Here is a 25,581-nt window from a genome sequence, read left to right as displayed (position 1 = left end):
CGTTGGCCCAATGTTGTCATGTTTACTGGGAGTGACCTATTTACAGGCAGGGATTAGTGGCTGAAGGTCCTCTGTGTGACCCATCAGAAAGCTCTGCTCCAGGCAGACATGTTGCTGGTGAAGTTGTGCAGACAGAAGATGCTTGAATGTGTGTGTGTTTGACGAGGTTGTGCTCTTGTGTTCATGCGTGGTGACGTATTAGAAAAAAAAATCAACATGAAGTAGCAGCATGACGGATGAGCTGGTGCCGAAAAAAGGCTCAACATCAGCTGTGTGGCAGTGGTTTGGCTGTGCACAGTCAGACATTTCTCAGAGAAAAGTTATCTGTAAACTTTCGGAGGTAATTCGACAAATCTTTTCAAGCACCTGATAAGGAAGCATCTGAAGGAACATGCCGAGAGAGTTTCCCTCAGGTCGGTCCAACCCCACTCATCTGTATCTCACGAGGTCCCGAAACACAAACAGTTATCACTGACCGACACATCAGAGCCATCGAAACAATACGACACAAGCAGCACACGATGGAAAGAGGTGACGGAGGTGCTCACATCCTACTTAGCTAAGGATATGGTGCCATTCAAATCTGTGGAAAACGTGGGATTTAAAAGACTGATCCACACTTTAGACGCACGGTATGATTTGCCAAGTCGCAGATATTTTTCTAATGCCGCCATTCCCCATATGTATAGTGAATGCTGACAGAGGATCACTGCAGAAATAAAGCATGGAGAATTTTTTGCAATTTGAAATTTGAATTTGAAAAGTGCACACCTTTGTGTTTATATTTTATTACTGCAATTTCTGAGTAGTTTAAGATCTTGTGTTATTTAATGTTTATCTATTGACTGCTGATTACAACGTTAATATTTAAAATAAAGTTAAACTCAGGCCATTTAATAACCATTTTGACAACTGATTCTTTAACAGTTGTGTTTTAAATTATACAAATAGATAAATCCCAAGGCTTGTTCCAGTCTGGATATTCTCTATAGTACATCTCAAAAGTGGGAAGATCGTGATTCAGATCGTGGATTGTGATTATGTGTTATAAGATCATGATATGATTTTTTGGGAAGATCACCCTCCTCTACTCCCCATTGTTGTTATTACTATTGTTTTGCATCAAACTGTAATGCATATAAACGTGCTGCTGCTTTTCTGCCACTGTGTGCATCATGTTCACACTTGCATGCTGCCTGTTAGAGGTACAACCAGGTTTGTTCCTTATTTTTATTATTTTTGTCATTTAGCAGACACTCTTATCCAGGGCAACTTACATTTATACCCATTTATACAGCTGGGCATTTTTCTGGAGCAATCAAAGTGAAGTACCTTGCTCAAGGGTACAACAGCATCGCCCCACCTGGGATTTAAACCCACAACCTTCAAGTCATGAGTCCAGAGCCACTACTAACCACTACTCCACAGTGCTGCCATTATTATTAATCCACAGAGTAAACAGGACAAGATAGATGGAATTAGATTAATCTGATGTTGGTACTAAATGGCAGTTTTATTTGGTAATAATGTTACATGTCTATGCTGTCCAGTAAGTCCATGTTAATAGTGCAAGCAGTGTAATGAGGGGCTCTGCTCTGCTCTGCTCTGCTCCCTGTGTGTGATGAGACACCAGCAGAGTTCAGGCAGAGCTGGCAAGTCTTCAGAGACACAGTGGACATTTTATAACTTCATCAGTCCTTACAATTAGATCCAGAACTTGATGAAGTCAGCAAGCGCTCCACAATCAGAGTCTGTTTTTAAAATCACTTTTTAAAGGACGAGTCAAACATCGTCTTGAATCAGCACTTCTGAGTCACGTATGTGACAGTAGAACTACATGGACCTTCACTTGTGATGAGGCTGTAACTGACAGATTTATTCAGACTCACATGTTGTCCTGCTTGTCATGCTGGATGTGTGTCTCATGTCAGATGAATGACATCAACAGTGTGACGCTCAGCTGCTGCTCTTCTGTGTGGAGCCTCCACTTCTGTTAGTACAGACAACAGCATGACTGTTTCTAAAGGTCTGGGACAAATAAATACATCACCAACGTGTCTCCTTTCCTCTCCAGGCTGTCACGCTGTGGGATCACAGAGGAAGGCTGTGCAGCCCTGGCCTCAGCTCTGCGTTCAAACCCCTCAACTCTGAGAGTGCTGGATCTGAGCCGCAATCACCCAGGGGACTCAGGAGTGACAAAGCTCTCCGCTGGACTGGAGGATCCCAACTGTAAACTAGAGACACTGCGGTAAGTAGAGGCTGTGTGACTGTGTGAATATTCAGTCACTGACAGGGAGAGACTGTGGTTTCTGAGCTCACTTCCTCTTCGCTGCTCTAACCCTGTCTATCCCCGTACTGTGTCTCTGTCAAACCTGCTGTCCCTTATTCATCTTTCATTCCCTGATTATATTGTGTCCTCCTCACCCTACACAGGGCAGGTAGGAAGAGATGGTTGATTTATGGGGTTATGTATTTAAACAGATTACTGTATGTATGTATGTATTTACATTAGGGAAAAGTGTCTGTCCAGTAAACATGCAAACATTGGCCTAGCATTGACCAAATGTTAGACCGATCGTTGGCCTATGGTGCAACCCATTATTGGCACAATGTCATTTTGCTCATTGGCCCAGTGTTGGTACACCATGAAATACCAATGTTTCCCTACATCAGAACCCAACATTGGCTCAACATATTTTGCTAGTTGGCCCAATATACTAACTAATAGTTGACCTAACAACAATACATTACAGATATATTAAAAAAAAAAAAAAGAAAACATTTGGATTATTGAAGTGTCTGTTTTATTGGAGACATTTATTAGGTAATGTTTGAGCCACTTTTCATGTAGCACATACATGCAGGTTTTTATGATATCCAGATCGTTAACTGCTTTATTGAACCAATTATGGGTCTTAATTAGGCAAAATGTCCCTGTGTTCAAGATATCCATTGATTGGTAATTCAGAGACACCTGGAAATCCTGCAGGATTGAGGCTCTCCAGGACCAGGGTTAGCCACCCCTGTTCTGCTGTCTTCAGCATTCGATCACTGTCTTCTCCCACCAAGCCTATCCTTAGCGTAGCGGAGCCAGTTCATGGCCACTGCAGAGATGTGCTTCTGTGTGGCATCCTTTGTCAGAGGGTTTGCTCTTACAGCTCCTGGAAGAGAAAACATATGCATCGCAAAGGAAATAATCCCCTTCCTTTGACATGTTCTCCTCTGATCTGTATTTAAACCCCCTGTTAGTTACATACAATGCTAAATCTTGTCAGTTTGCCTGCATGTCTAAGTGTTCCTCCTGTTTTCTGATTGCACGTGTGCCTGACCTTTGTTTATGCTTGTGTTTTGACTCCTGGATTGCCCTCTGATTGTTTGTATGCTTGATCGATCAACCTACTGCCTGTGACCCCAGCCACTGCCGTTTCCTTGCCTCTGTTGCTTTGTTTGCCGGCTCTTTGACCTGAGGGGTGTACTACAAAGCGAGGTAACTGGCTTATCCAGGTAACTTCAGATGTAACTTCCCGGTTAACCCGCACTACGAAAGGTGGATAAGTTTTACCGGAGGTATGCTGTCATGGCAATATACGCTGTATCTCTGCACTGCTCCGAGCAGGGTATCTGCTGCTTGACTCGGTGTTACCCTAAATAAGCATCGCCTCTCCGCCCACAATCTTGTCGGGACCCAATCGACATCGGCGCATGGATTGTGAGAGGCTCACTCCGCAGGGTGAGGCTGTGTAGAGACCGGGCAACTCCTCTAGCTCACCCCAATGATGCTCTCTATGAAAGATATCAGTTCTCATCTGATGGAATTCAGTATCTTTGCCGGCTTCTGGGGCCAGACGTCTCAATGCCACTCGCCGGAGTGATGCCCTCACTGGTGAACAGACAGTGTGTCTTGCTGTGCGGTATTTTGCCAGCGGACACTTCATGTATCCCATCAGTGATGCTGCACCTCTGAGCAGGAATACTGTCTGCCGTGCAGCTCGCAAGGTGGCACTTGCTCTCACTAAACAGCTGGATGCATTTGTTGTGTCCCCTGGTCGTTAAAGCCTTCAAAAAGATCAAAGAGGCTTTTTATGCGATCGCAGGTAATTCGCAATATAAAAATACTTGGTCTACTTTTAATATGCATAGGCTGGGGGATTATGTGAATAGGAAGTCATTTCACAGCATCAGTGTTCAGGTTCATGTTGTATTTGATCTGACCTGTAGGTTAGCAAACATTATTTTGTCCTTAAAACTTCTACTTATATTCAAGACAATTAAAAACACATTAGGTGGTGAGCCACGACCAAGAGTGGATTCCCGAAATATGCGTGAATCATGCCCTCCTCCAGTTTTCCCTATCTCTGTGAACACATGAATAGGCTATTATAAGTGTAGGCTACACACCACATCTGTACTGTGTCTTAATGATGAGAAGTATTAATACACAGCACTTGATAGAATATTTTTATATTTCATCTGGACTTGTTGCAGGAGCGCTTCCACTGGGGCTGCAGCTGAAATGATTGTTAGAATGAAGTTATTCTGAACACAATAGCATTAAATTCATACAGGCAGCCCTATAGCCTAGGTGCTTTAGTAGATCTTAATTAATTAACAGTGAGTAAAGGGTCAATTTCAGAGATGTAGCCCATGTGTAGGCTATAATTGAAGTATCCTAATTGTTTTCACATATTTAGATAGACTATTTTATGTGTCCTTACATCTCAATCATATTACAAATAAAAGAAGAATCTGTGAGACAAAATAGAGAACATATGACAAGAACAGTGTTCTTTCAAATTGACTCTGTCGGCAATGTGCTGCCAACAAGCTTCCCTGGCTTTGTTGGCACCACGGAGTTACATTTAGGCGCTAACCTTTCTTTAACCCTCATATCCTGACATTATCAGCTGCATTATTCCGGGACAGTCCGGCGCACAGACACTACGCACAAACTGAGCATGCGCTGCCAGACGTGCCCCTTTCACGTGAATGTGCACTAACTCCGTTACACCGAGTCAACTAACCAACATCTTAGCCACCATCGCAGTGCTGTTTAACACCAGTTTAGGCAATCAGAGTTTGTCAACCTGACTTTCCTTGATTTCCCCCGAGTTAAATCTGAGTAGGTTAAACCCCCTTCGTAGTACACCCCTCTGGACTGTTACGCTCCTGCTTCTTCCTGCCCTTGAGTCCTCCACTTCTCTGGTTGTTTGCACTCACAGTCGTGACACTAGATGTCTGTTAATGACGTTTTTACTGTTAATCTACACAATTTTCATGATTACTTTATTACTTTTGGCTTCTTCTTTTTTGTTTCTTTTGCTTTCGATGTGATTGCAAAACTGCATTTTTAAACTATTATCTGCCTGCCCTGGAGAATGGTAGGGGAAACGCAGCTTGTCAGACTATAGTTTTAGTACTGGCATATAATCTGATTCACACAAAATAGTCTATGAAGAATCTGTCATAATTTTCTTACATGTGTGATGGACTGTAATTGGTACTGAGAAATGGGGATATTAGAGCAGCGCTAGGCAATCAGGCACTTCCATTCCTTTGTTAGACTTGTTCCAACTAGCCCTTAATTATTGACGTAAGTTTTTATGGCAGGGATTAATATGTAATGTAAGTGTTGTTGAATTAAAATCCTGTAGAGGAAGTGTTATGTGAAGTATTGGTTAGGGCTGTGGGTTTGAATGCTGGGGGGGCACTGCTGTTGTACTCTTGAGCAAACTACTTCAGTCAGATTGCTCCAGTAAATGCCCAGCTGTATAAGATGGTTTCAATATTTTATTTAACTTAACAAAAATACTAAATATCCTTCTGCCCATTCATTTAAAAAATAATCCCTAATACTTTATGTGTATGTATGTATATATATATATATATATATATATATATATATATATATATATATATATATATACAGTGAGGGAAAAAAGTATTTGATCCCCTGCTGATTTTGTACGTTTGCCCACTGACAAAGAAATGATCATCTTATAATTTTAATGGTAGGTGTATTTTAACAGTGAGAGACAGAATAACAACCAAAAAATACAGAAAAACGCATTTCAAAAAAGTTATAAATTGATTTGCATGTTAATGAGGGAAATAAGTATTGGACCCCTTCGATTTAGTACTTGGTGGCAAAACCCTTGTTGGCAATCACAGAGGTCAGACTTTTCTTGTAGTTGGCCACCAGGTTTGCACACATCTCAGGAGGGATTTTGTCCCACTCCTCTTTGCAGATCCTCTCCAAGTCATTGAGGTTTCGAGGCTGACGTTTGGCAACTCGAACCTTCAGCTCCCTCCACAGATTTTCTATGGGATTAAGGTCTGGAGACTGGCTAGGCCACTCCAGGACCTTAATCTGCTTCTTCTTGAGCCACTCCTTTGTTGCCTTGGCTGTGTGTTTTGGGTCATTGTCATGCTGGAATACCATCCACGACCCATTTTCAATGCCCTGGCTGAGGGAAGGAGGTTCTCACCCAAGATTTGATGGTACATGGCCCCGTCCATCGTCCCTTTGATGCGGTGCAGTTGTCCTGTCCCCTTAGCAGAAAAACACCCCCAAAGCATAATGTTTCCACCTCCATGTTTGACAGTGGGGATGGTGTTCTTGGGGTCATTCCTCCTCCTCCAAACACGGCGAGTTGAGTTGATGCCAAAGAGCTCGATTTTGGTCTCATCTGACCACAACACTTTCACCCAGTTCTCCTCTGAATCATTCAGATGTTCATTGGCAAACTTCAGACGGGCCTGTACATGTGCTTTCTTGAGCAGGGGGACCTTGCGGGCACTGCAGGATTTCAGTCCTTCACAGCGTAGTGTGTTACCAATTGTTTTCTTGGTGACTATGGTCCCGGCTGCCTTGAGATCATTAACAAGATCCTCCCGTGTAGTTCTGGGCTGATTCCTCACCGTTCTCATGATCATTGAAACTCCACGAGGTGAGATCTTGCATGGAGCCCCAGACCGAGGGAGACTGACAGTTATTTTGTGTTTCTTCCATTTGCGAATAATCGCACCAACTGCTGTCACCTTCTCACCAAGCTGCTTGGCGATGGTCTTGTAGCCCATTCCAGCCTTGTGTAGGTCTACAATCTTGTCCCTGACATCCTTGGACAGCTCTTTGGTCTTGGCCATGGTGGAGAGTTTGGAATCTGATTGATTGATTGCTTCTGTGGACAGATGTCTTTTATACAGGTAACGAGCTGAGATTAGGAGAGTCCCTTTAAGAGAGTGCTCCTAATCTCAGCTCGTTACCTGTATAAAAGACACCTGGGAGCCAGAAATCTTGCTGATTGATAAGGGATCAAATACTTATTTCCCTCATTAACATGCAAATCAATTTATAACTTTTTTGAAATGCATTTTTCTGGATTTTTTAGTTGTTATTCTGTCTCTCACTGTTAAAATACACCTACCATTAAAATGATAGACTGATCATTTCTTTGTCAGTGGGCAAACGTACAAAATCAGCAGGGGATCAAATACTTTTTTCCCTCACTGTATATATATATATATATATATATATATATATATAGCTATGTATGTATTTAATTTAACATTGTTGAAATTACCTGAACTGTAAGTAATTAATACACAGTGAAATTTTAGTAGGTTACTCCCAAGACCCAGTGCTGTGTGGTACACAAATGTCTTTTTCATAATAAATTATTTTATTTGGAAAGTAAACATCTTACTAAAATGATTTTACTCAGCTGAAGATCATTGAAAGCCCTTTTCATGCCTCCTTTTCCAACCCACTTAAGATCTGTAAGGGAGTTTGCAATTGTGGCACCCATCAGTCTCCATACAATGTTCTTAAGGTCAGCACCACCAGTTGCTGACAGCATGCATACCTGAAATAAAGGACATATTTGTTTCAGGTCCAAGAAACCCTGCATGACATTCAGCCCTGCCAACCCCTGGTGGCATTTGGCTAATTGTGTGCTGCCCACTGTGAACTGCATGAAATTACATTGAATACAGTGTTTAAAAAATAGGTATATTTTTAAAAAATCGACAATAAACAAGCATTCAAATAATGCCTTGTGGTGCACTTAGTTAACATCTTGGATATGTAATAAGAGTGCAAAGTCATTCTGGCTGCTGCTGGAGCTCCTGTTCTTCTGCTCTGGCATCTGCATTGAGCCAGTGATTGAGGAGTCTGCTGTTCTGTGCTACTTGCACTTTTATTTCCTCCATGCACTGCAATACTTTCCTCTGGACAGCTTAAAATATAAGATGTTAAATTATTAATTTAACAGTTTGGGCCAAATATGAAAACATGTTTTTTTTGTTTTGTTTTTTAACAAAGTGGCACTTCTGAGTGAAACTGAAAATAGACACTGCATTGGGAAAATGTATTTGCAAGGTTTTCTCCCTCCAAATCTGTTCTGGCGTGTTTCTTTCTGAGAATTGGCATCGATATTAGTAAATGGATAGGGAGTTATTTTTACAATCAGACAGGTTTGATAACTTGTATAATAATTTTACAGTAATTCGCCACAGTAACATTTTTTTAAAGCAATGGAAGTTAGCTTTAGGCATGTTATTTTTGGAATTGGACGAATTTAATAACTTGTATGAGCACCGTGCATTGCTCAGTTAATAGCAGCAATAACTAATGTAAATATAGAAAAGTGCAAACTATTAACCCAGATGCACAATGTTATCATGGAAATAAAAGGACTGATTTCTCATTCATGAAAAACATTTTGCTTTATTAGCTGAACATGAAACCGTAAAATTTTTTGCTACTTTTGCTAGTTTTGCTACTTGTGGTGTGAGCTGAGTTATTAGTTAACTTACAGTTTGTCCTGCAAATGTGCCCAAGTCCCAATTGAACAAACCCATGCAAACACAGGTGCGTCCGCACACACACACACACACACACACACACACAGATGAACATACACTCACTCTCGACACCTGGTTTTGTTATTATGTGCAGCACATGTTTGTTTGTTTGTCTTTGTTGCCAGATTGGTTTGGCAGTGAGAGCAGAGAGCACAGCTTACTGTTTAATAAACAATTGAACTGATCAATTTTGCCTGCCTATCTGTTTGACTGACAGTTTTACTGATCATGGAGATAGCATTGACTTGGAATGAAGAAAAATAATAGAAAATAGCTTAGATGTAGTAAACTACTTTTGCCATGTTGCTGTAGCTTAGCTTGCTACATTTCCCTGGGGGTAGCTTCAGTGTAGTGAAGCTTCATTTAATGTAGAGTAACTGGTAGCTCAGCTCAATACATTTTCCAAGTAGCTTTCCCAACACTGGTTCAATCCCAGGTGGGGGGTGCTGTGGTTGTACCCTTGAGCAAGGCACCTTACCTAGATTGCTTCAGTAAATGCCCAGCTGTATAAATGGGGGAAAATAATGTGATATATGATAACAATTGTAAGTTACCCTGGATAAGGGTGTCTGCTAAGAAATTGAGTAATAATCATAAATATCCTGCAAATTCAACACCCAGAGCCAAAGTCAGAGTCTTCAAATCTCATTGTTCATGGAAATCCTTTAAAACAGGTTACACTACTCTTCTAACATGTCGGTCTACCATCTCCCACAGGTGTTCAATTGGGTTGAGATCTGGTGACTGCGAAGGCCATAGCATGTGATTCACATCATTTTCATACTCATCACACCATTCAGTGACCCTCATTCCCTGTGGATGGGGGCATTGTCATCCTGGAAGAAACCACTCCCACCAGGAGAGAAATGTGTCACCACAGGATAAAGGTGATCACTCAGAATAACTTGATTTGCAGTGACCCTTCCCTCTATGGCAGGGGTGTCAAATTTTACATGATCATTTCAAGTTTCATTCGAGGGCTGTATAAATATTTGCTCGTCCCTAGTTATAATTCACTGTTGTTTCAACAAAATTCACAACACTCTACATTGAAATTAATTAGTTAGAATTATACTTAATCTTTAACACTTACAATTATTCAAAATACACATCTGACCTAATTGTTGCTCTGAGGGGGTTCTTTTGTTGAGGAGACCTGACACCTTTTTCATGAGACTAGCTTGTCAATTTGAAGCGATGTTCAGTATGGAGTGCAGATATCTGTCATTCAGTCGTGATGTTTGGGCAGATTTGTTGAGCTTCATCAGTGAAACAGCTGTTCGCACAGGTATGTGCTTCAAACTTGAGAGGACTTGTGCAGCGTGCAGGCGGGTCTGTGGTACCGTCACTGGTAATAAGGGCTTGTGGGGGAAAAATATGAACATCCTATCCTGCCTTTGTCCTTGGTGTGCTGTTACTCCTAACTTGGTTATCAGCAGCTCACATTCCTTTCTTGCAACAAATGATCTGCAAATTACTTTCCAATGGAACTGGCAATTGAGAGGTTAATGATTATTATTCATGAGCATTGATGAGATGGTGAGATTAGTTTAGGATGCCAATGAAATCACTGATAGTTATTAGAAATGACCATTCAGACACTGATTAGAATATGCTGAAGCCCCTTGTGGGTATGTCCTAGATGGGGTATAAAAGCTTTGTTCTATCTTAAAACTTTAGGGGAGCAGTGTCATGCTGCCTAAAATCCTTTGAGTTCTGTGTTGTGCTGTTCCTCCCGTGCACGTAATAAATACTGACTAGAACTCCCGACTCCAAAACTTTTTTCCACCACAATCTAAAACTGCAGCGCCAAGGGAACTGAACTTCGCCTTAGTGTGTCATTGCATTGCAACTCGATCAATCCCATCTGAATGTCCTCTGGAGCAGTGTTCACATCAACGCCAAACAGGGTTGCAGAAAAGCTGGAAACTGAATTGCTGTTTGTTAAACCCTGAGAAGCAGTGCTCAAATTCTTTACACAAGTTCAGTTTTACAGCGAATCCAGCGCTGGGAATAGTGATGTTTGTGAGAGAGTTAGAGATGGCTTGGCAAGTCGGGAAATAGACAGGGGGTGGCAGCACCAATTGTCTTTCCCAAATGTCAGAACTTGCAGTTGGATGCAGGAGGGATGGAGAAATAATGACTCTTAAAGCTTTAACGCTTTTCTCTGATTGTTCCGGTAAAAGATTGTAAGCATCAGGAGTGTTGAAAACTGTCATCTTGTGGCAGGTCAAATTTATAGCAGCCATAATAAACCTGAGCGCGTAGCTCTGTTGTTTTATCCATTAAGCACAAATAAAAGCCTGACAACGATAAATGTGTCAATTTTCTGATGGAATAATTCATATATTAAAGTGTGGCAATAAATTCAATATAATAATACCAGAGTTTTTTGAGGCAAGTAAATGGTGCTACAATTATTTTATGCTGTTTATATAGCAGAATATAAGATAGTGTGTGTGTCACACATGGATTCAAACATTCTGACACGCCAAGTGAAGCATTCTAGTGAAAGTGGGGCTTCGTTTTTTATTGATCATGTATTTCTCTTAAAACAAAAGCTCCGGCTCAGAGATTCATGAGAAATTGCACAGCGTATTTGCCTCCCTTTGTTTTGCAGAAAATGTCTGATTTCTCCCTGTAGCTCAAAAAATGTTTTGGGTACTATGCCCCGACTTAGCCAGCGCACTTCTGTGTGATCAGGCAAATCCCCACATTCAATGTTAAGCTCCTCAAGGAATGCCTGGAATCAGCGCTGATTTAAACCTCTAGCCGTCAAATGTACAGTCTTTGTTGCCATGTGCATTACATGACCCATATTCAGCACCTTCCCACAACACGCTACCTGATGTACAATGCAATGATAAATTGTCCTGGGACACTGACCATTTTCCTCTCGTAGCTTTTTTGCATCCTAGCAAGCAGACTTGTTTTCTCACCACACAGCTCAGTCTGTGGTCAGACCCACTCATTTCTCCCACGGCAACTTAATTCAGTTCACGCATCTCTCAACTTGCTGAAAGATGTCATTTGCTGTGGTGGTGCCATGCATTGCTGCAGCATCCAAAAGCTCTTCAGTAACATTTAGATCTGAATTTCCCCCCCCGGATAAAAACAGATAGCTGGGCCGTTATGTCAGTACTCTCGTCAACAGTAGGCGGGTATGCAGTGAAATGACTTGCTTTTTGGGCTAGCTGGTCTTTGAGATTAGCAGCTAAATCATCTACTCACTCGGCAACGGTAATTCGGGAGAGTCTGACATTTGCAAACAAATGCTTTTTGTCTGGACACACTACATCGCTGACTTAAAGCATACAGTTCTTTAAAAACACCCTCAGAGAGACACCTTGACGTTTGGGCAATTTCTTGGGATACAATATAACTCACTTTAACGGCCGCATCGCTCTCTGTTTTGCCCTTTTGAACATGGTTTGCTGTAGTTGAAGACTTTTAATTCAGCCACTTTGTGCAGCCTCTGCTCTCTCTACAAACACCGATCCTTCTCTTTGTGTTTAGTCTCGTAGTGCCACCGTATATTGAATTATTTCATGGCGGCTAAACTCTCCTTACAAACGAGGCATACAGGTTTTAAACTCTGCTCCACTAACAGATATTCCCACTCCCACCTTTCCTGAAACACTCTACCTCCCTTGTTGTTTTTCTTTTCATGGACATTTTGAGTGGAATTTATTGCAGATTACTGGAAGAACAGGAATGTGGAAAGTAACTATGATTGGCTGTTAAAACCCTACCTCGCACTAATGACACTCGCAATGGCTGATGGGAATTGTAGTTTTCACACGCAATTTCCTCATTCACAAGCTGTCACGGGCCTAATTACTTTATGATACAGCACCTTTGCACGGGCCAGATTAAAACCATTGGGGGGCCGTATACAGCCTGTGGGCCTTGAGTTTAACACCCCTGCTCTAAGGGGACAAGCGGACCCAAACCATGCCAGGAAAATGCCCCCCACAGCATAACAGAGCCTCCAGAGCCCCTCACTGTAGGGGTCCAGCAGTCAGGCCTGTACTGTTCTCTTGGTGTCGCCACACATGCACTCACCCACTTGTCATAAATATGGTGAAGGATGATTCATCTGACCAGATCACTTTGTTCCACATCTCTGTAGACCAGTGCCTATGGTGCCCCCAATAATGACCCCTCTTTCAAAGGCACTTAGATCCTTTCCTCTTGCCATATTGATCCAAAATCGAGGTCAATTGTGCCTGCTCAAAATTGATATACATGCCACAGAACATGATAGGATGTGAATTGCATAAAGGGGTCATGAACTGCCTTTTTTTTATTTTGTACTGTTCTCCCAAGTCCACTTATAATGTTATCAAGATTTGTACATCAAAAAACATCATAATTTAGAAGTAATAGGCTATTTTCTGTACTGTTTTGACCCCCCTCATCGGAACACACCGTTTGAATAGGCGTGGAGGATTTTAGACTCGGAAGTAAGCGCCCACTGGTATGACTGGCTAACAGTTTTGAATATTTAAAGGATTTCAACTCCCCCGTCAGTACACGTGTGGAATTGTTTTGAAAATTTCCAATGTTGAGAAATGGCAGCCGGTGAAATTCAGCCAAACATGTTTGAGCCAGAGTCTGATCCCGAATCACAAGACAACGAACCTGCACCTCAAATGGCAAGGATACTACAGCCTGCGACAGCGTGGTAAATAATCATCTTTATTTATATTTATACTTTATGTATGTGTGAGGTAGTTAGCCTATTACATTATATTAGAGTTTAGCTGAAGACGCTACAGAAAGCGGTTTGTGTCATTATGTTGTTAACATTTATGCATATTACATGTTTTATATTTCATTGGTTGTTGCATATAAAGTTTAGATACTAGGCGTTAATACAGTTATATCTGACGAAGGCTAATTTGCTCTGCTTCATGTAAACAAAGTATAAATTAATGTACCATTGTTTGTCAAGCTGTCATTCTTATATTCATCGTCCATCATTTTCATTAAAGAAAAAAACTTGTCATTTGTTGTCTTCAGAGCCATCTTTATCGTTTGGTTTCTGCATAGACCTGCGTTTGCCTCTCTCATTATTTACCTACTATATGCGTGAATCGGTGGACCGGGCTAAGCAGGCAGTAATGTAGAAGCAGGCGTTGATCTTCTTCTGCGGAGGCGGGGTTTAGCCACACTATTACGTAATAAAGTGGCACATTCCACATCCTGTCGTTTTTGCAGATTGGGTTCAATATAAGCTGTTTTTAGACTAACGATAAAGTTTTGAGTTCTGAAACTTACAGGATGTTTTTATAGTACAATGACCCCTTATATGTCAAAAGATCAAGTGAATTTTAATTTCATGACCCCTTTAATTGTACCATGTATCACCTGTTTGGAGGCATCTGCATTCGTTATGTTCCGTCACTCATTTATTCAGGTTTTTCATTTAATTTGTCTCCCGTCTGTATATATACATATATATATATATATATATGTGTTGTCAAATTAATTGTCAAAACTGCAGTGGGTAGTAGCTGGTTAGGTTGGGCTCAGCTGGGCATTATAGTAGTTAGAAGTTTGTATATAGACATTGTTGTTTATTGTTGTATATAGACATTTGAATGCCATACATTTTAGTTTTGTATGATATACTTTATAATATAATTGTTTTCCAGCACATTTCAGGAACATTATAATTATATTTTGTTCCTTTATAATGTTTTCTCATTTCTTTTAGAACTAAAATTATGAAGCTGAACAGATCTACTTGTTCTCAACATGTTATTCAAGGGGGGATTAGTCTGACTGCAGTTACGGAGCATGTGCTTTGTTAGATTTTTGACACAGGATTTGAATTTAGTTTTTAAAATTACTAAACATAACAAAACAACTGTGTCAGGTGCAAAAGCAGTATAGTAGCGGAATAGATAGATAAGGAAAAGGAAAGAAACAATGCCCTGACACCCTTCCAAGGGAAGCAAACAGGTCCAAGATGTTCCATATGCAGACTGTGAGGATAAACAACCTCCTGCTGAATGAACCACTACACAAAATAACATATTGTATCAAATGTCCCGCTGAGTCGTCCACTGTTCAGTTCCTGTCGAAGTAACCAGACAGTAACACAGTCCACCATTGCACAGAAGATAGCTGAGTATTACAGATGTTCAGCAAGACCAGTAAGCATTCCCCACAGTTCAACTTCGACCCAGTGGCTCACAGTTATTACTGTCCGTAACACCACAGAAAAGAAGAATGAAACCCGTCAATTTCAAACCCGAAGGGACGTGCGTCTCCAGTTCATCCCTCCACTCCTGGTCCGCCCGTCTCTATACTGACAAAATGTCCCCTTTGCGTTCCTTTGCTGCAATGCTCTGCTGTTGTCCATACAAAAGCACAACTGAACCTGCTACGCTACAAATAACAACTATCAAAAGAAAGATTAAAAACATACGCCCTGCCTGTAACTGGACAAAACCCTAACCTCTCTGTTGTGCACAGCAAAGCACGGTAGGGTTGGCAGTGCTCCAGGTTTGCTGGCTCCAGCTCCAGAGTGGCTCCAGAGGTTCAGCTCCAGCTCCAGGCTGGCTCCGGAGCTGATGGAGACCCCCTGCTCCAGCTCCAGGCCGGCTCCAGCTCCGGAGCGGTTCCGGTGCAGCTCCACACTGCTGCTCCAGCTCTGGCTGCGGAGCCACAAAAAACAGTGCAAACTGGGATGCGAACATTATAAATAATGATTCCTTTTTAATTCCTTTATGTAAATAACTGTTTAACAAAAACATGTGGTGTGTGGCAGACTCTGAGACCAAGTAGAGGAAGATTCGATGGTCTGATGAGACCAAAATAGAGCTTTCTGGCCTCAACGCTATGCGCTATATTTGGTGCAACCCTAACACCGCACATCATCCTGAGAACACCATCCCTACCATGAAGCATGGTGGTGGCAGCATTACGTAAAATGGATGCAGCAAAGTACAGAGAAATCCTGTAAAATCCTACTGAAGTCTGCAAGAGAAGATTAATCTTCCTGCAGGGCAATAACCCCAAACACACAGCCAAAGCCACATTGGACTGGCTTAAACATAAAAAGGTCAATGTCCTGGAGTGGCCCAGTCAAAGCCAGGACCTCAATCCAATTGAATATGTGGAAAGAGTTGAACATTGCTGTTCACCAAAGGTCCCCATCCAACTTGATAGAGTTTGAGCAATTTGGCAAACACAAATAGGCAAACATTGCTGTGTCCAGATGTGCAAGGCTGGTAGAGACTTATACACATAGACACATGGCTGTGATTGCTGCCAAAGGTGCCTCTACCAAATATTGACTGAAGGAGTTGATTACTTATGCATTCCATTATTTTCTGTTTTGTATTTGTAATTCATTTAGAAAACAATGCAGATCATATTTTTCACTTTGACATTATGGGAATTTTCCCATTATGGGAATGTAACACAATGACATGTGGAAACGACCAAGAGGGGTAAATACTTTTGAGAGCCACTGTAAAATCAGGCCAAACAGCAATCTCCTTAGCCAAGCATTGGCATTAGAATGAACTTTACTGAGAGCTCAATTACTTTCAATGTGGCACCGCCATAGGATGCCACCTTTCCAACAAGTCAGTTTGTCAAATGTCTGCCCTGCTAGAGCTGTCCTGGTGAGCTGTAAGTGCTGTTATTGTTAAGAGGAAACATCTAGGAGCAACAACAGCTCAGCCGCGAAGTGGTCGGCCACACAAGCTCACAGCATGGGACTGTTGAGTGCTGAAGTACGTAGCACATAAAAATAGTCTATTGTTGGTTGCAACAATCACTTCCAAGTGCCAAACTGCCCCTGGAAGCAACGTCGGCAGAAGAACTGCTTGTTCGGGAGCTTCATGAAATTGGTTTCCATGACTGAGCAGCCGCACAAGCCTAAGATCTTAATGCGCAATGCCAAGCGTCGGCTGGAGTGGTGCTAAGCTCGCCACCTTTTGACCCGGGAGCAGTGTAAATGCGATCTCTGGAGTGATCACCATCTGGCAGTCCGATGGAGGAATCTGGGTTTGGCGGATGTCAGGAGAACGCTACCTGCACGAATGCATAGACCAACTGTAAAGATTGGAAGAGGAATAATTGTCTCAGGCAGGGGCGTCACCTGCAGAGAGGGTGCCGATTGTGCTCCCCCCCCAAAAAAATAATTATATATATATATATATATATATATATATGTGTGTGTGTGTGTATTTTTAATTATTATAAAAACAGTGTTTTCCTTAAAACAAATTCACGGGGGTGGGGGGAGGGGGGCTGTTGACAAATGCCAACAGTGTAATTCATCATAAACAGACTGGAGAGACTGTGAGGGAGGCGGGCCAGTGACTGGTGAGTCAGTGCGCTGAAGTCGCACTACAGGATTTCTACAATCCGACCCGATGTTGTGAACAGTGCGCAGCTCACACTTAACCACTATTTTGCACCGGATTGATGTCCTTTGCGTCGTGAAGGAGCTCACACACCCAAGCGCTTCAGTACAGGGACACACAAGACTGATCTAACATCCTTGTCGTGGATCTGCGTCACAGCCTGCAAACTCCCCACATCTCGCAGAAACACAGTGATCCGCACAGAGAGAAGTAAAACACACGGACTGCACATGTACAGGTCACGGCTGTGTAGCACAGATCTGCGCTGCTGCACCAATGGGATCAGTGGATTTCTGCAGATTGAGCACACATGCGGAAAGAACAAGCCGCTGCTGCTGTCTGTGTTCGTCTGTGCGAACAGCGTATAAAATAACGTGCACCAAAACAGCCATTGTTATTTGAAGCATTTTAATAAATACGTATGGGAATCTTATTCTCCTGTCCTGTTTATTCTTCTGTTTCTTTGCTCTTCTTCAGTCAGCTCGGCTCTCATTGGCTGCTGATGACGTCACTCTCCACGATCGGCACCGATCGAGTCGTAAATATTAAACATCTTACGATCAGATTGGAGGCCAGCGATGCATCAGCCCGTCTCTCACTGCACAACCATCGGCAGCGGGACGCGCCCGACCAGGCTGCCTGTCGTGAGGGCCAAATCGGGCTTAAAATTGTGTAGTGTGATCCAGCATAAGCTAGCTAACTAGCTAAACCTGAACTAGAGTAGCAGTAAATACACAGCATGTGCTCAGGCAGGGGGCAAAGGGTGAAGTGGAAACTTAAAAACCGCTACAACTGCTCCTGTTACACAGTAGCTTCTGCAGAGAGGAGCTTCTCAAAATTGAAGCTCATTATGCTGCGGTCACACTACACGATTTTAAGCCCGATTTTGCCCTCACAACAGATCGGCACTGATAGTCACGACAGGCAGCCCGGTGGGGCGCGTCCCACTGCCTATGCTCGTGTAGTGAGAGACGGGCTGCGATGCCATGAGGTGCATTAGTAAATACTGTGTTTTTATGTTGTCTTTATTTTATTTAGTTTTTATTTTATAGCTGCACACAATATATTACAGCCTACAGTGACATTCTAGGTGATTGTGCACTTCCAAATTTGTGGCAACAGTTTTACTGTTTCAGCATGACAACCCGTGCACAAAGCGAGGTCCATACAGAAATAGTTTTTCGAAGAACTTGACTGGCCTGCACAGAGCCCTGACCTCAACTCCACCCCACCTTTGGGATGAATTGGAACGCTGACTGTGAGACAGGCCTGATCGCCCAACATCAGAGCCCGACCGCACTAATGCTCTTGTGGCTCAAATCTCCTCAACAATGTTCCAAAATCTAGTGGAAAGCCTTCCCAGAAGAGTGGAGGCTGTTATTGCATTAAAGGGGGGACCAAGTCCATATTAATGCTCATGATTTTGGAATTAGATGTTTGACGAGCAGGTGTCCACATACTTTTGGCCATGTAGTGCATGTACTTTGACCCCCTGTCCAGTATTTTTGGAAGATATTCGGTTATTTTAATTACTGTAATCTATTGGATATGTCGTTAAAAATGTTATCAGTGTACAATTTGCCCTCAACACCACACCCCATTGTCGTCTAATTGCCAGCACCCCCTCTAGGTTGACATTTCGCAAACCCCTCCACCAGGGGTCCGTTTTAAAAGTGGCAAACAAGGTGCAGGGGGCATGACACCATGTAACCCCCTGGCAGCCAACCTTTGGACAAACTAGTCAGGACATTTCAGATAACAGATGGCTATAAAATTAGGTTAATTTAGACAGATGAAGAATTTGGTGTGAATAAAATAATGTGGAAATACTTAAAACTTTAAAGTTAAAATGGACTTTACTTCTTTTGCAAGTGGTTTATGAGAGCTGCCCTGAGATTATAGAATCACTTCTTGAACAGAGTGAGAAAGTGAAGGTGTCATATAATTACAATTAATAAAAAAATATGTTTTATGTACTAACAGCTGGAGTGAGAACTGATCTTATTTTATAACCCCCAACACACAGATACCTATGAAGGTATATATTTTGTTAATTTAAGAAAACTGGACTTAATATCTGGGTGAGTTTAATGAAGGGGGAAAGAGTGGAGCAGCTCCATGACCTCAGCTCCGGCTCCAGCAATGCCAGCTCCAGCTCCACTCCAGCTCTGGGTCCTGGAGCTGCTCCGGACTCCGGAGCCGCTGCACGGCCAACCCTACAGCACAGCACGGCCAAGCGCAGCACAGCACAGCACGTCCTCTCTTACCCTCCTGTTTTCGTCCTTTCTTCCCCTCTACACTACTGTCTATATCTTAAAGGCACAGCACTGCTTTACTGTCTTCGCTACAGCCTTGTGGCATTCGCTTTTCATGGTGCCAGTGTTATGCTTGGTAACAAATAGTCAGACTTAAGTTGAGTGTTTGTTTCTTGGTAAAATATGCATATTTAGTTTATTAGGCCTAATGTAGTCTAAAACCATTAATGGTACACATTTTGCAAAGCACAAATAGACTAAAATACATATCAATTAGAGATGATATATATTAGATATATGCTTGACATCTCAGTGATGGCGTTTGGAAAAAGTTTGAAGGGCTCCAGCACTATACACTTTAGCACTACACCACTGATTTTCTATATAGTTTACACTTCCAGTTTACAACAAAAAGCGTCAAAACTGAGTAATTAAAATCTAAACTGACTTCAAATCCACATGCACATACATCTGAGTCTGCTTCGCCTCACTGTAGTTTTATATTCCTTAACGTGAGAGTAGTCAGGCCAGCATGATAGAAATACAAGCTGCTCTCTAACATTTGCAACACAAATGGGTCTTAATGCCATTTCCCCTTCATCCTCAGTGCTGCAGGTGACTGTAGTGATGGGTCCAGTTGGACACAGTGTAGCTACACTACTGACCCTAATGTGTGAAGACAGACTTGAAGGGTAGTGAGTTAATAGTCAGGAAACATGTTAAACATGATCTCACACTCAAAGATAAAACTCCGTAACAGTCTTTCCACCTGACAGACTGCCTGAGTGATGTGTGGCGACTGCAGAGCTGAGAGTGAGAGAGAGCGTGTCTCCTTCTCCCCACAGGCTGTCATGCTGTAGGATCACAAAGAAAGGCTGTGCAGTCCTGGCCTCAGCTCTGCGTTCAAACCCCTCAACTCTGAGAGAGCTGGATCTGAGCCGCAATCGCCCAGGGGACTCAGGAGTGACAAAGCTCTCCGCTGTACTGGAGGATCCCAACTGTAAACTAGAGACACTGCGGTAAGTAGAGGCTGTGTGACTGTGTGAATATTCAGTCACTGTCTGGTCTCTCAGCTCTGCTCCTCTCCACTGCTCTAACCCTCTCATTAGTCCTCCTCACACCTATTGACACAGCTCTGTCCTTGTGTAAAATCATTCCCTGTCTCTTAGCAGACAGATGGAAGCGGCAGTCCCAGAGCAGGCTGCTTTGTGGTTTAGTCTTTATATATCCATCACACTGACATAATGAAACCTCTCACACTATAGAAATGAAAAGTGTGCATCACAGTCGGCATTTCGTTCCTTTGTCCTGTGTTTCATTATTTTAGACTGTCTTCTGAGATGATGCAGGATTTATCATGCAGGATTAAAACTGACCAGAACATTTCCTGAAATCATATTAAAACTTTTGGTTTCTTACAGTGTCGGCTACAGTACAGAGAACAGGATCAAACCAGGGCCTCGGAAATGTAAGTGTCAAATTCTTCCAAAAATATTTATACAGAGAGAAAATAGACTCACACAGAGAGAATGGGAACAGAGTGGGATGAGAAGTAACTTTGAACTTCCTCTCTCACCATCTGTCCTCACTCTTCCCTGTCTCTCCCTCTGTCCTCCTCTCTGAGTCTCCTCTACCATTCCTCTCCTTCATCTGTCTCCATGTCTGAACACATACAGTCCACTATGGTGTTTACCAGGACTGTGTCACTACCCTGTTATTTGTCAGATCCTGTATCCTAGTATTTATATTCATAATCCTTCCTGCTGCGCCAGAAGGCTAACCCTGCCTCCTCTCCACTCCCCTTCCTCCAGAGCCGCTCCTTCTCATTCCTGGTGGAACGACCATCCCATTGAAGTCAAGACAGCAGAGTCTCTGACCTCCTTCCGGCGATTACTCAGGACACATCTGTTCAGACTGTACTTGTAATCTAGTCATTTTCTCTCCTGTAAGATAGCACTTATACAATGTTTTGTCATACTTCTTGCTTTGCTTTACTAGTACTCGTATTGTTAATTTCATTTCCCCTGTACCCGTTTCCCTCAGCTCTTAACAGTGACTTCACATCTTGTCTGCACTGATCAGCTTTTATAATCTAGGATGTAGGACTTGTATTGATTACTGTATATTTCCTATACACTTTGCTTTGAACTGTACTGTATTATTGCACTTATATTTTGTAATTCACCCTGGTTGTGGGCGTCTACTAAGAAAGAAATAATATTAACCACAGCAGTGTGTAACTATTGATGCAGTTCTGTAATTCAGACTCCTGTCAGGATCCCAGTTCTTATAACTCCTTCTGTGGAAGAGCAGGCATTAGAGAGGTGTCTTACCTAATATGTAATATGGATTTGACAAGAATGTGCTACTGGCACAGACACCATTGTGTCCGAAAACAACAAACTGGAAGAAAAGGCTACAATATCAAAGGAAAGAGAAACAGTGGAGTGAAGGTATCGGAGGGTTATAAGACTCTTCCAAGGCAGGGATGGGGCTGTGGGGAACAAGGTGTGTGTTTGACTTGTACAGGGAAGAGATCAGATACATTGTGTCAGAAGATATAATCTCAAGTGCTGTGTGCGATCACAAAGAAATTACAGTTTTATTAGCAGCATGGAGTGAAATCCACGTACAGAAACAATGAAATGTTTTATTGCTTACAGTTAATATCACAGGACCGGTGCAGTGCCTGAATAGTTAAAATAAACTGAAGGATAATAATCGGATGGTAGCAGCTGATGTTATTCATATTTTATGAACAGCTGGACGGTGTTTCAGGCTGTGTTGTGTGAATGGTGTGCAGGACAATCCGCAGACAATCAGTATGAAGGTGAACATGATTCAGTTAACGTGTGTCCATTTACAAATTAAAGTAATGAATAAATAAATACAGCAGATCTGGGTTTATAACCTGCTATATTGTAGCTGGATGATTAATCGTGAAACGTGTGTATTTTGTTTCAACTGTAACTTGCCCTGGTTAAGGACATCTGATAAGTACATAATAAATAATACGGCAAATAGTACCGTTTGCAGTTATAAATCTGTAGTAAGAGTAATAAGTTAAGTGAGTCACGCTGTGCCGTTTAAAATACATATATACTAGCACAAATGATGACGATAATAATAACAATACATATTTGCTATTTAGTATTATTGTTGCACATGGAAACGTATTCTTATGGGACCGTGCTTGTCTGAATATAATGTTGTCTCTGCATGTTTAGCTCTTCCTGATATCTCTGAACAGAAACGTGTATTTATTACGCTGTTTGCAATCATGTAAAGCACAAAGAATAAAATAGACACAAAAGTCCTCTCCTCGTCAGGCTGTGTGTTCTCTGTCTCTGTTTTTAACACGAACACAAACCAAACCCACAGTCGCTGCTCCTCCCAGAAGAGGGACGAACTTCACAGCGGCCTGGTTTTGCAGAAACAGCTCTGGGAGTCCAGCATGGCATGGCACGACACGACGCTTAAGCCAGTGGAACCGAGGCAAGAGTGTTCCCTCTACCCTCCCCCCCCCCCTCTCCTCTCTCTATGTGTCTAACCCCAACCCTCTCCCGTCTCTCCACTGGCCCTGCAGTCTCTGTCCCTCTGCCCCGCTCTCCTCTCCCAGTTTTCCACTCTCAATATTCTTCCTTGGCATGACTGCATGGCAAATGTGAGCAGACAGAGAGACCTGCACTACATCTTTCTCCTCATACCCCCCCACTTTTCCAGTTCAGTTCAGAAGAGCTGTAACAGTTTTGAGGAAGCATTGACAGTACAGCAGAACAGTGCAAAAGGTGACGCATGTTCAATATGTTACTGTGTACAGATATATACAGAATATTTACAGACAGTGCTGAGTTAATGTTCGGCCATTTCTATATTTACATTGGATGAGACTGACAGGAACTGACAAGATCCAATGAAACCCATTTTAGTAAAACCTACATAATTAGTAGTGAAAAATAATACAAAAGACAAATTAAATAACTGGAAATTCTGCAACAGTAATTCTACTACTACAGTAACAGCAATAGAGCCTGTGTCCCCAGTTAGAGACGACCTCAAGAATAGTCCTTTGTTCAGATCCATCTTATTGTCCAAATAAGGCAAGTTCAGCATCTTTGCCCATTCAAGTCACCTGGACTAAAGAGACACCAACACAATGACAAAAACTAGAATACTGTAAAATAATAATAATGTAATTAAATGTTGTGCACATACAGAGCAGAAAAATTGACTAAAATCCCCAGATACCCCTCCCCTCTATTCTGTCTCCTCTACAGGGGTCTCTCAATATACACTCAAATGAAAGAGCACGTTGAAGCACTATCAGCTGCTGTGTAGAGCACAGTGAATATATTACAGATGTACACTACATGGCCAAAAGTATGTGGACACCTGCTCGTCAAACATCTCATTCCAAAATCATGGGCATTAATATGGAGTTTGTTCTTTTTTTGCTGCTATAACAGCCTCCACTCTTCAGTAAAGTCCATTTTAACTTTAAAGTTTTAAGTATTTCCACATTATTTTATTCACACCAAATTCTTCATCTGTCTAAATTAACATAATTTTATAGCCATCTGTTATCTGAAATGTCCTGACTAGTTTGTCCAAAGGTTGGCTGCCAGGAGGTTACATGAAGGAGTCATGCCCCCTGCACCTTGTTCGCCACTTTTAAGATATGAAAAAAACTGACCCCTGGTGGAGGGGTTTGCGAAATGTCAACCTAGACGGGGTGCTGGCAATTAGACGACAATGGGGTGTGGTGTTGAGGGCAAATTGTACACTGATAACATTTTAATCGACATATCCAATAGATTACAGTACTTAAAATAACCGGACATCTTCCAAAAATACTGGACAGGGGGTCAAAGTACATACACTACATGGCCAAAAGTATGTGGACACCTGCTCGTTGAACATCTAATTCCAAAATCATGGGCATTAATATGGAGTTTGTTCTTTTTTTGCTGCTACAACAGCCTCCACTCTTCAGGGACAGCTTTCCACTAGATGTTGGTGGGGGGATTTGATGCCATTCAGCCACAAGAGCAATAGTGAGGTCGGGCTCTGATGTTGGGTGATCAGTCCTGGCTCACAGTCACTGTTCCAATTAATCCCAAAGGTGTTTGATGGGGTTGAGGTCAGGGCTCTGTGCAGGCCAGTCTAGTTCTTCCACACCGATATCAACAAACCGTTTCAGTATGGACCTCACTTTGTGCACGGGGGCATTGTCATGCTGAAACAGGAAAGGGTCTCCCCAAACTGTTGCATCAAATTTGGAAGCGATAATATGTCTACAATGTCATTGTATGATGTAGCGGGCCGAACCCGAACCACAAAAAACCGCCCCAGACCATTATTCCTCCTCCACCAAACTTTACAGTTGGCACAATGCCCATTCTACTGCCAGTGCTTGTCTGTGGAGATTGCATGGCTTGATTTTATACACCTGTGGGTGTGCCTGAAAGAGCCAAATCCACTAATTAGAAGAGGTGTCCACACACTTTTGACCATGTAATGTATGATTCAAAATGGAGAGTTAAATAAATAGTGGTTGAACTTCTACATGAAAAGAACCAAATTAATGTGCAGATGACGGACCTGGGATAAAAATGTTACAAATCCCCCGTCGTGGAGAATTCACACCCCCCACTCTTTGAGTGTCCCTCCACCCCCCCACTTCCTCAGCTTGACAACTCAAATACACACAAACACCGTTTATATCCTGTAGGACACTGCCGTACATCAATTAATTATCTGCTGGTTAGTTTTACATCTGAAAATAATTCTCATGAATGTGACATTTCGGCAGATGCCAGTGCAACTCTGCGAACAATCCCTACACCACCTGGTTTGAAAATTATATATATATTGGATTTTGGGTGAATGGAGGACACAACCTGTTTGTAAATTATGCAAACATAGACTCCCCCACCATTCAAATACAACAAACATGAGAAAACATTTGTAAACCCCCACCCCCTTCAGTGGAGCAAAATATACAATAAAGATTCAGAAACTACAGGGCCTTCAGTTCCTAAACAGCTGTTACAAACTCCCCCCTGGTCTGGGAT

General features: G+C 42.2%; 1 protein-coding gene across 4 annotated transcripts in view; it reads left to right on the top strand.

Annotated features, from left to right (window-relative positions):
- LOC136767576 (NLR family CARD domain-containing protein 3) overlaps positions 1-22,823 on the top strand; it is a 152,182-nt gene extending 129,359 nt beyond the window's left edge. For all 4 annotated transcript variants that reach the window (XM_066721454.1, XM_066721455.1, XM_066721456.1 and 1 more), the window contains 4 exons: positions 2,075-2,248; positions 20,353-20,526; positions 20,929-20,975; positions 21,319-22,823. In XM_066721454.1, the coding sequence (XP_066577551.1) occupies positions 2,075-2,248; positions 20,353-20,526; positions 20,929-20,975; positions 21,319-21,320 (397 nt within the window). In that variant the 3' untranslated portion in view covers positions 21,321-22,823. The remainder of the gene's footprint in view (positions 1-2,074; positions 2,249-20,352; positions 20,527-20,928; positions 20,976-21,318) is intronic.
- The last annotated feature ends 2,758 nt before the right edge of the window (positions 22,824-25,581 follow it).

Source organism: Amia ocellicauda, chromosome 14, assembly GCF_036373705.1.
Source record: "Amia ocellicauda isolate fAmiCal2 chromosome 14, fAmiCal2.hap1, whole genome shotgun sequence".
NCBI classification, from domain to species: domain Eukaryota; kingdom Metazoa; phylum Chordata; class Actinopteri; order Amiiformes; family Amiidae; genus Amia; species Amia ocellicauda.
The sequence above is the reverse complement of the archived record's forward strand: the minus strand, read 5'-3'. Positions and strand labels throughout refer to the sequence as shown.